Consider the following 11,421-nt stretch of genomic DNA (forward strand, 5'->3'; position numbering starts at 1 on the left):
GGATGGGCCCGGCCGGCTGAGGGGCGCGCGGCGGCGGCGACGGCGGCTGCACGCGGCTGGGGCGCGCGCGCACGGGGAGACCCGGGCGGAGGCGCCACGGGGCGCGCGGCCGAGTTCTCCGGCCTCGAGTGCGCACGCGCGTTAGGGGTGGGGGCCTGGCGGGAGGAAGTTTGTTGCGCGCAGGCGCAGTGTGGCGGCCGGGCTTTGCGGCCAGCCTGAAAGCCTAGGTGGGGGGGACCCTCTGTTGCTTTCCACCCTGGTGTAGGGGAGAGGTGTGGAGGGGGTCGAGTGAGTGAATGGGGTGTTGGGTGTGCAAGTCTGGAGGGTGTGAGAGGGTTAGTTGGTGACCTGGAGCGTCCTTTTCCTGGTTGTAGAAGAGTCCTAAAGGGAGAAGAGTACCCAGAGAGCTCTTCGACTGCTACAGTAAGGCAGGGTTTTCACTACAGAGAACCAAAGAGGTTGAAAGTCTTCAGAGAATGGTTGGGTCTGATTTCTTTTGTGGCTCTTTTTGGGGGAGGAAATTCTGTTCGTTTCCTAATCTCCCTTTGTCTACCTAAGAAATGTGACCTGTCTTCTCCTCTTGAGGCGTTCCCCCTGGGTCTGGCCCCTGAGAAGAACATTTTTGTGTACCAAATGCTAGGGAGTTTCTGCCTGTGTACTGGAGAAGGAGGATTTGGCTGTTTTTGTATAGCTTGTTCTTTGTCGAACTTTTGGTACATCTTTTAGACACTAAAAGTCCAACTGGCCAAGAAAATTGAATGCTGATTTCTGAGAAATTTCTGAGAAAAAAAGTGATCTTGCGGAAGAATCCAGTTTTTTCACTTAGTAACTATAGGTTTAGTTGTGTTTTGGCCCCCTTAGACAGGTGACTGATGGGGAGGTGGGAGGAGCCAGCAGGTCCCAGTATTGCTTTACAGGCTTGTCTGAGTGTTTAGTCTACTCTTACCTCCTCTGGGGCTGTTAAGGTGTTTATGGACAACCATGTAGTATGTTATTTTCTCAAATATTTTATTTTACTACTTGAAACTTTATGCATTGAGATTTGTTACCTTGTTTACGTACTTCACAGAGTTTCTGTGGGCAAAAATTGTAAATGTGAAATGTTAACTTTTCAGACCCAGGTCCAGGTCCCCTTCTAGTGGCCATGTCTCTTGACTTCTCAGGTTTGTCTTCCACTCTTTGCCATTTCCATTTTAGGTCAAGCTCTCAGTTTCACAGTCTGCTGAGGTTGTGTGTAATAATCATAAGTATCCTAAACTTATGTTGGTAGTTACTCTGCTGGTTTATATTTGCATTTGATGAACTTTATTTCTTTTAGACTTTCCCAGTAAGAAGCGGAAGAGGAGCCGCTGGAACCAAGACACAATGGAACAGAAGACGGTGATTCCAGGAAAGCCTACAGTTATCCCCCCTGGACTTACTCGGGAACAAGAAAGAGCTTATATAGGTAAATACACGTTCTGCACCCAAATACATTTTCAGATTGTTACTATTCTGAGCAACATTTTATCTGTTGAAAGTTTGGGACTTTAAAGTTTTCTCTTTTTTGAGAGGAGGTATGGTCAGGTGTACTTGCGACTTTGGTATAATCTGTCAGTTTTTGCTCTGTGAGTCCTGCATTTGTAGCTCCTTGTTTTGGTCTGTTGGTAACAGCAGTGTTCTCCATGAGTGCCAGGAGGGTAGAGGGGCCCACTTAGGAGTGAGAATAGTCCCCAGTCCAGCACCCCACCCCACCCTTTTCAGCTGCTGTTCATTGCCAATTGATGAGGTGAGTGTTTTATGCCTCTCTGGACACGGCCCCAGTGGAGAACACTGCAGGTATTGTAAACCAAGTACCTTTTTCACAGCATGGTCTTTCACCATAATTTCATATTCCTCCCTTCCCTAAAATGTGGTCTTTTATTTTTTATAGGTACTTTCTAAAAGGGAAAAAAAAAGCTCAGTTTAATCAAAAAGTGGTTCTGAAAGTGTTTACAGTGCACCCCTTTTTTACCATTTTGTTGAATTTAACCTTTCCTTTAGCATCTTTTCTGGTTTGGTCTTTTGTGGAGAGCTGTCTTGAAATGAGGGCTCTTGTGTTTACTACTAAAGAACTCTGCAGGGAAAGGGATACTGCTTGGATATGGAATAATGAGGTGGTTAGGATAAAAGATCTTAATTGTTGAGAAATTTTGAGAAGTAAGAATGACTGTCCACAGTAGAAATGAAATTAACCTCAAAATTACCTTTTTTTAAAATACAAGGTTATTAATGCAAGTTTTATCTTTATTTATGTACTTGTGCAGGTGTCTCAAAAAAGTTCACTTGATAAACATTTCTTACTAACCAAGTAAACATCCCCTTTGGAGTAAATTAGGGCAGACGCCTCCTAGACCCTTGAGGTTGTGGCCTTCACGAATAAAAAAACTTCAAGGCCGTTGTTCTTGAGGATCTTAACCTCTTGTGTTTCTAGATTGCTGAGAATTTTGAGGTGTTGGAATTGTCTATCTCTTTTTTACAATACTAATAGTTCTTTCCCCACTGTTGAATCTACTCCCACCCATCCCTTTATGTCTCATATTTGACTGGTCTGGGTCTTGATAACCTTATGAAAATGTTCCTAGTGGAGTGATATCCCAAGGACACAAGCAGATGTAGAAAATGGGAAAAACAAACTCATTCTTTACATTTCCAGCTCTCTTCCCTTGGAGGGAGTTAATGCTCTGGGCCCTAAGGGCTATTTATAGCTATAATCAAAGTAGAGAGAATCAGAGCCTAGGTTACTGTAGGTCTTTGCTCCAAGGAAGATAGCAGCCTTTTGATTTAAGTGCCAGCAATTTCCTCAGATCAGATCCCACACCCCTACAGTCCAGTTAAGATGACTGCCTATCTCCATGAAGGTGACTTTCACCTTGAGCTGTTGAGCTAATACTTGACTGCCAAGTCAGAACATTTCTGGCATAAAAGAGCTTGGGGCGCATGTGTGTCTTACTGCATTTCTGTCTTTCATGGTACATACTGCCTTGTACAGAATGCCCCCAATATCTTCTCTTGATATTAATGTGGATTTTCATTTCTTCAGAGTTTGAGTGGCTGTGTGGTATATCCCTGTAGGATGTATTTAAAATTAGAAGGGTGTCTGGGGTTGGACATGCATTAATTCTTGGAGCCAACTCAACTTTAACCCAACCCAGTAAAACTTGCCCTTATGTAGAAGTATCTGTTTAGAACACTCAGATGCTACAAAGGTAAGGAACAGGTGGTCTTCAGCCTGCCGAAGAAAGCGGTCTGGCTGTGCAGTGCCATTATCTTGAGAAATCATCCGGGTAATATTTCCCTGGAATCACTGAACTTTTGTGAAACCCTCATCTCTCTTTTTCACATACAGCTTCATTTGTCAAGGTCTGAGGGCCACACATACTGTCCTTGACCCACACTTCTCATCTTTTGCACCCCTACTTTTACTCCCCGCATAAGGAGCAAGTCTAAAAACAGACTTCTTGCATCTTAACGGTTACTGGTTTATTAAGGTATATGGATTGTCATAAAATTTGAATAAAAAACAACAGGTATTGGGAGATCCTTTGGATCTGGTTTTACACAGAGTACGTACAAACTTATGTGAGATTGTTGAATTGGTTATTAAATGTCTTATTTAAGGAATTTTAAGCCTGGTATCAATGAAAATGATCTTTGCTTAACTGGTGTTTTTCCTTGTCCCATGTTAATTGAGTCTCATTTTGGGTTATGTTTAATATTTAATGAAGGAAAAATAAACTGTAAGAGTCTTGCACTCAAGAATGTAATTTGGTGGGAACAGGATACTGGTGATAACGCGGTTTAGTTCTGGGTACCAATTGTATAGCAAGCCTTGGTGGGGAGGGAGAGGTGAGACACCTCCTAATAATTGCTTTGATGTTAGCCTTAGCGAACAGTCTATACTGCTAACCCCTCTTCCAACAAATTGTTTGCTTCCTTAAGTGATAACCATTTTGAAGTGAAAGATACTTATAGATGTAAATGGACTCCTGCCAATAGGTGGTTGGGGGTTTTTGCCTCAATGTGTTCACTGATCAGTCGTCCCTTTCAAAGTCTCCGAGTTCTTCATGCTTGTTGTTGAGATTTGAGATGTTTTTTGGTAACATTGTCTTTTTTCCATCCTTTTTTTTTTCTTTCCTAACCTGGTTTCTTCCAGTGCAACTGCAGATAGAAGACCTGACTCGTAAACTGCGCACAGGAGACCTGGGCATCCCCCCTAACCCTGAGGACAGGTTGGGAAACAGTTTTAACCAGCTGACAGTAACGCTTTTACCTTTTTCTCAATACGTTTTACTGGTGGCAACATGTTGTGTCAGTTCAATACAATCCTAGTAAGAAGACTGGTACTGTGACCATTCTGGGAACTAGAGTGTAAATTAGCAGTATATATGGTCAGTCATCAGTTAGAAAATTGGAATGAAATTTAATTACTAGCAGAATCGAAAGTTACAGGAAAACGGACAACTGGTTTTCATTTGGTAAGCATGTAGATTTTTAACCTGATTTACCCACCGGTAGGGACAGTGAGGTGGCCCGTTAACCAGCCATTTCAGTACCTGCTTTGGCTGACAGACCAGGTGTAAAGTTTTCCTCACAGGTACTGTACAATGTAGGGAATAAGAATATTTTTGAACATCACTGAATCTGAGAAGGCCAGAAATTCATTCTGGTCAGCTCATTGCTGCAGTCTCCTGCTCATGGTTTTGACATGGTTTTAAAATAGACAAGATTCTAACCAACTTCCTTCACTGCCAGTTAATTTTCAGCCTTGGCCATTGCCTGGGGGTGTTGGGAGGGGCCAGAATATTCTCACCTGTTTTGGGAAAGCAAGCAACCAACCCTAAATTACTTTTTTTTTTTTTTTTTTTTTTTTTTTAAGGGAGTGTGGTCTTCAAACAGCTGTGGTCTTGTCATTTCAGTTTATAATTTCTCTCACCTCTGAAAAGTAAAAAGTCTGAGGGAAATGAGCTTTTTAAACAGGAATTTTATTGGCAGGCTAATATTTGAGCAGCTAAAATCTGGTCCATTTAATAGAAGGGCAGTACGCCTCCCTCTCAGTGAAATTTCTCTTAGTGCATGCAGCATAGTTCAAAACACTTTGCTTTAAAAAAGTAGTGTTTTGGCTTTTGTTACCCATTTTAATAACTTGTTAAATTAGGAAGATGATGTAATGGTTTTAGAAGCCACTCACTTAAGCATCTTTCTGCTGCCCTTTGTCAGGAAACAAATTAACTTACTTCTCCATATTGATGCTTTTAATTTTATTTAATTAAATTTATTATTTTTTCACCAGTAGATTTTGGTTGGAGGGTTGTATTATGTTTTATATTTTGACTTTTTTTTTTTAAGATTTGAATTATAGGTTGTAGACCACAACTGTTAGTGCCTTTTTGGCCTTTTTCCCTTTAATAACATGTCTACAGGTTACCAGGCAATTCCTCAAAAAGTTGAATATTTAACAAACCTTTGCTTCCTGGAGAATTTGGATTAGAAACTAGATGATCTATAATACAATGCCTATTCAAAGCGAAGAAGTTGGGCCAGTCTGACCTCTAGAATATTGGCTTTTGCCTTTCACTTCCACAATTTGGAAAGAGGTTCACTGTTGGGGGGCTTTTAAATGACCAATTTGGTGCTGGTAAAACTGGTGATTAGCCAGAAATGCTTAACATAGACAGCTATGAATGAGATGGGAATTAGAAACGTCAAACATGTTAGAAATAAAAACAGAGCAGAGTTTTTTTTCTTCCCTTGTATTCAGTTTGAAAGAGGCCCTAATTAATGCCTGATGGTTTTGCTTTGAAAGAACCCAGGTTGGAGGGAAATGCTATGAGTTTCTTACTAAGATTATTTCTTAAGAAGGTGTATTCTCAGTATGAAGCCACTTTATGCCTTTTTGATTTTGCTCAAATTGCACAGTTAAAAATGCTTTAAAATCTCTTATAGACTTAAATGTGTAAGATGATAGTCTAATAAGCTGGGGTATGTTTGTTTTTGTTCACTATTATTGGATTGTGCTAACAGTTTATACAAATGCTAGAAACGGAGGTGTCATTTAGCCGTCATTAGCCATGAACAAACCTGACCTTTTATTCCATCGTGTGTGTAACGTGGTTATGACATGGTTCCCTTTAGGCTGAAGACAGTGGGAGCAGCCGAGTTCAGTCCTTGCTCTCCAACTAGGCAAGGTTCTCTCAACTAAATCAAGGGTATAGGAGTCTTGACTACTTTCAGGATGTTTTTAAAATAACCTGATCCACATGGTCTCTTCCCTTCTTGCAGCTGCTACTAAATTTTCATTCAGAATATCAAGCTATGGTCCTTTTTGTAATCTTAACTCAGAATTCTAGGGGTGTAACTTTTCTTTTTTTTTTTTTAATTACCGCAAAATCCAGCTGTGGTAAACTGACCATTTTATCATTACTATTTTTTACTTGTAGCAACAGCATTTTACTCCTTAAAAAAAGAGAGAGAGAAAATCTGCTTTCTGGACTTGTAAATTCTGGTGGAGAATCATAGGTTTTCCCCTTGCTGTTTGCAGGTTCAGACCCTAGACAAGTACTTGACCAAATCTGCATTTGCAGCCTCTCACAGAAGCTGCTTTAGCAATTTAACCGTTTTCTCTACCCAGACTCCCCAACCTCGAACAGCCAGAAAACAGGTTGACTCCTGGGCCTTGGACACAGCCAGCCAGGCCATTGAAGGAAAAGCAGAGACGAAGCCTTGAACCATCTCTCTCCATTGTGGGGGCCAAGTAGCTGCAGTAGCCTTGAGTCCCAGTTGCATTGGGTTAAAGAGCTCATACTTACTATGTGGTAGGGGTATAGACTCTCTTCCTGATAGGACATGAGCTCTGCGTTTTACCTAAACTTGGGGTTTCCGTGGTTCATAGAGTTGTAATGTTAATTTTTTTTCAAATGAAAGCAAATTCATATTTGGCAAGAAGACTCCAGAGGATGATACTGTCCTTGCCATTTACAATCTAGAGATTTTTCCCCAGAAGGACAGACTTTTTTTCCTCTTATCACTTTTAGAAGCAAAACTACTTTTTTCTTTCTCACACACACCCCAGTCCCCCTAATGCTAAGCCAGCTTCTACCTCCTCATTCCACACGATCGTGAATAGCACACGTTATGGTCGGTTCCTCCGAAGAGTGTTGAGTTAGGGTCTGAGAGGCAAAGGGGCTGGGGAAAACTTATTTTAGCCCGTGTGGGAATGAGAGAAAAGTGAAGGCAGAACAGTGATGGTGGTCTGTTTCCCACAGGTCCCCTTCCCCTGAGCCCATCTACAATAGCGAGGGGAAGCGGCTTAACACTCGCGAGTTCCGCACCCGCAAAAAGCTTGAAGAGGAGCGGCATAACCTCATCACGGAAATGGTTGCCCTCAACCCTGATTTCAAGCCACCTGCAGATTACAAGTAAGCAGGGGCCAGGTGATCTGGGACAGGGAACCTGCGGATTAGGTGTGGTATGGTAGAGCAATTTTGGTACTAACCTCTTATTCCTTACCCCCAGTCACCTCTAATTAACAAGTGGTGTCAGGGGTTAGTTCTAGAAGAGCTGTCGATTTGTGTCATCTTGGAAGTGTGCAGAGTCTATGAGTCTTTTCTTTCCTAGACCTCCAGCAACACGTGTGAGCGATAAAGTAATGATTCCACAAGATGAGTATCCAGAAATCAACTTTGTGGGGCTGCTGATTGGGCCCAGGTGAGTAACTACTATCCTGTGGAATATAGAATTCCTAAGGACCTGGAGATGTGTCTGTCTTGTGCCTATTTGGGTGCCACTGGTGGCTTATCTTCCTGTTTTTGGTAGGATATTCACTTTGGCTGAGTGCATGCCTTTTTGTGAGAAAATCTCTTTAACTTGCCCATTTCACCGCAGAGAAGTCAGATCTTGAGGATTGCTGTGTCTGTGACCTTAACTTAGAGATCATGGAGCTCTTGGTGGGAAAATCCCATTCTCTGCACTCACGGTTTCCTTCCAGTGCCCAGCGAGCCACTCTGGCGTGTGAATTTGTGTATCAGGTATGACAGTGGTCTTTTCTGCCTTTGACAGAGGGAACACCTTGAAGAACATAGAGAAGGAGTGTAACGCCAAGATCATGATCCGGGGGAAAGGCTCTGTGAAAGAAGGGAAAGTCGGGCGCAAAGATGGCCAGATGCTGCCAGGAGAAGATGAGCCGCTTCATGCCCTGGTTACTGCCAATACCATGGAGAATGTGAAGAAAGCAGTAGAACAGGTGAGGGAGCCAGAAAGGAAGCCTCTAGCCAGAATTCTAGGTGGTAGTCCCAGGACTTATGTAACTGTGCCCGTTGCATCTCCACCAGATAAGAAACATTCTGAAGCAGGGTATCGAGACTCCTGAGGACCAGAACGATCTACGGAAGATGCAGCTTCGAGAGTTGGCTCGTTTGAATGGGACCCTTCGGGAAGATGATAACAGGTGTGTATGTGATCAGTTTAGAGGGGAGTGCACAGAGACCTGAAGAACCTATGGAAGAAGGGTGATTGGCCATAGCCCTTCAGGTGACTTTTTTCTGTCAACAGGATCTTAAGACCCTGGCAGAGCTCGGAGACCCGCAGCATTACCAATACCACAGTGTGTACCAAGTGTGGAGGGGCTGGCCACATTGCTTCCGATTGCAAATTCCAAAGGTGAGGGTTTCCTGGTAGCCTGTGGTATACAGGACAGTTCCTGTTAACCTGCAGACCCAAGAGAAGCTTGCTTTCTTTGTATGTGGTCTGTAATGGTGTGATTTAAAACCCAGAATGATTAGAAACAGCTGATGCGGAACATCCCTATTTTATTGCTTATCTTGAGCCTAGGGAAACTGGAAAACTTCCCTTCTGGGTATAGGTGTTTTCACAGTGGCTTAATGTTAACTGGCATTTGTTGCTTAAGGTGGGTATAAGAAGACAGCAATCCTGTGCAGTTTCGACTAGTTGCGAACCAGCATTTGATAGCAGTGTTTTTCTACATTGGGTGGTAAATATAAAAAGCTTTGTTAAGGAAGTTCTGGCAGTTGCTCTGGTCTTGGCATAGATTTTCCTTCTCTCAGACCTGGAATGTAGAAATTGATGAAACTTGCTTGCTATTTTGGAAAAACCTGTGCTTTCCTGGCTGGCGTGGTTGGCTCTGGTCTGGTGCTTTCTCTCTCCTCTGTTCTTGCCCTAAGGGTCTCTGCTGTGGCAGAGGTACACGTAATCCCAGTGGCAGAACTGGGCATGGAACTGAAGAGCTGATGAGACTATTTTGAGGAAGGGCTTAGAAAGGGTGACTGAATTCATCAGAACTTTCTCTGTGTAAATTTCTCACAGTAAAGGTTTCTATCTTAAGGAGGTTTTTTTCCTTTTCTCTCTTTGTGTCCCCCACCCCACCTTCAGGCCTGGTGACCCCCAGTCAGCTCAGGATAAAGCGCGGATGGATAAAGAATACTTGTCCCTCATGGCCGAACTGGGGGAGGCACCTGTGCCCGCATCTGTGGGCTCCACCTCTGGGCCTGCCACCACACCCCTGGCCAGTGCACCTCGGCCCGCTGCTCCCGCCAGCAATCCACCTCCGCCGGTGAGCTTCAAGGGCTGGTTCTTACAGCCTGGCCCCCCTTGTCTTCTGAAGAGACTGGGGGAACATGGCCAGGTGCTTTGGGTAGAACAGGTGGACATGGGCGGCAACATTGTTCTTTCGGGACGTCAGGAATGTTTGGGGACCTCTCAGTTTGGGGAAGATCTTGTCCTTGTGTCCTGGTCCTGTGGCATAGCCGAAAGAACAGTGTTGCCACCAGGGGGAGCAGGCAGGGACGCTGGCGGGAAATGCTCTCACGTAGTCTCTCATGTCCACTACCCAGAGCCGCCCACCCTGGATGAATTCTGGCCCGTCAGAGAGTCGGCCCTACCATGGCATGCACGGAGGTGGCCCTGGTGGGCCCGGAGGTGGCCCGCACAGCTTCCCACACCCGTTACCCAGCCTGACAGGTGGGCACGGTGGACATCCCATGCAGCACAACCCGAATGGACCCCCTCCTCCTTGGATGCAGCCGCCGCCACCACCGATGAACCAGGGCCCCCACCCACCTGGGCACCATGGCCCTCCTCCAATGGGTAAGTAAGTGTCAGACCAGAAACCTTGGGGCTTTGGGATAAGCAAGGGTTTGTATTGTCACTGCAGACTGGAAGCAGGTCTCAGAGCGGTCGGGTATTGGTACTGAGTCTCTTGCCAAGGCTTGGGCTCCAGGCCAGGAAGAAGGTTCCATCCTGGTTCAGGGAGGGACTTCTGTGTGGGGTAGGCGCAAGCCTGTTGCTTAGAGGTGGAGTCCCAGAACTGCTCTTGTGCGGGTAGTGATTGCAAGCTGTGCGGCTAAGCTGCTGGTGGGGCGGCATCCTCCCTGGCCAGTTCCAATGTCCTGCTAAGTTCCTGCTCTTTCCTTCCATCAAGATCAGTACCTGGGAAGTACGCCTGTGGGCTCTGGGGTCTATCGCCTGCATCAAGGAAAAGGTAATGGAGCCTGGCCGTTTGCTCACTTTGGGGTGTCGCCTCCCAGGCCTGGGAGTGAGTGGGGGCTCTGTTGCAGATCCCTCTCTTCCCCTGAGGCCTCACCCTTGTCTCCACCTGGCTGCAGGTATGATGCCGCCACCACCTATGGGCATGATGCCGCCGCCGCCGCCGCCTCCCAGTGGGCAGCCTCCACCCCCTCCCTCTGGTCCTCTTCCCCCGTGGCAGCAGCAGCAGCAGCAGCCTCCGCCACCCCCTCCGCCCAGCAGCAGTATGGCTTCCAGTACCCCTTTGCCATGGCAGCAAAGTGAGTGGAATATTTTGGGCTTGTGGGGGTGGGTGGGATTGCGGGGGAGGGGGCTGAGAGGAATGAGAGACCCTGGCAGACAGGCAGGCAGACACCTTGGGGTGAGACTCTGCTGCAGGGTAAACAGAAGGGCCTTGTGGCCCCCGGGGGCCTCGGGGAGGAGAGCTGACGTTTGGTGTGGTTGTGTCTGGGGAGAGGTTTGTGGGGGCCTGGAGGGGAGCCGCCATCATACGTAGGGTGCCAGAAGTCCAGGCTCTCTGCTGGGTGAGCTGCTGGCTGGCCCAAGCCTATGCGTTAGGCCTGGGTTGGGGGTGGTGCATGCTTGCTCTGGAGAGGGATGTGATTGGGGCCTGAGAGACTGCGGGGATGGGATTGGGGGCAGCGGGGAGAGTAGCTGTGGCCTTGAGGTTGAATGTGCCGTTCGGTGGTGGCGGCGGATGGGCGGAGGGATGTCAGAGCCGGTTCTTGTGTCTGGTACCTTTCCCTCAGCCCTTCCAGGGGCATTGGTGACAAAGGGCTTACTCTGTTAAGCCTAGAGACCTTGAGGCTGACCCCAGGGTAGTCCTGCCCACCCCTCCACCCCCATCACCAGGACAGCCCCGCC

General features: G+C 46.1%; 1 protein-coding gene across 4 annotated transcripts in view; it reads left to right on the forward strand.

The window, feature by feature from the left end:
* The first annotated feature begins 1,322 nt into the window (after positions 1–1,322).
* The window catches only part of SF1 (splicing factor 1), an 11,851-nt gene continuing 1,752 nt past the window's right edge, over positions 1,323–11,421 (forward strand). For 2 of the 4 annotated variants that reach the window (XM_007462043.1, XM_007462045.1), the window contains exons 1-11: positions 1,327–1,447; positions 4,175–4,250; positions 7,284–7,436; positions 7,636–7,725; positions 8,077–8,260; positions 8,349–8,464; positions 8,569–8,676; positions 9,406–9,586; positions 9,846–10,119; positions 10,454–10,513; positions 10,638–10,817. In XM_007462043.1, coding sequence (XP_007462105.1) covers positions 1,366–1,447; positions 4,175–4,250; positions 7,284–7,436; positions 7,636–7,725; positions 8,077–8,260; positions 8,349–8,464; positions 8,569–8,676; positions 9,406–9,586; positions 9,846–10,119; positions 10,454–10,513; positions 10,638–10,817 — 1,504 coding nt within the window. In that variant the 5' untranslated portion in view covers positions 1,327–1,365. Of the gene's footprint in view, positions 1,448–4,174; positions 4,251–7,283; positions 7,437–7,635; positions 7,726–8,076; positions 8,261–8,348; positions 8,465–8,568; positions 8,677–9,405; positions 9,587–9,845; positions 10,124–10,453; positions 10,514–10,637; positions 10,818–11,421 lie in introns of all 4 variants that reach the window. The other 2 variants (XM_007462042.1, XM_007462044.1) reach the window with 2 other exon arrangements.

Source organism: Lipotes vexillifer, unplaced genomic scaffold, assembly GCF_000442215.2.
Source record: "Lipotes vexillifer unplaced genomic scaffold, Lipotes_vexillifer_v1.1 scaffold1129, whole genome shotgun sequence".
Classification (NCBI taxonomy): domain Eukaryota; kingdom Metazoa; phylum Chordata; class Mammalia; order Artiodactyla; family Lipotidae; genus Lipotes; species Lipotes vexillifer.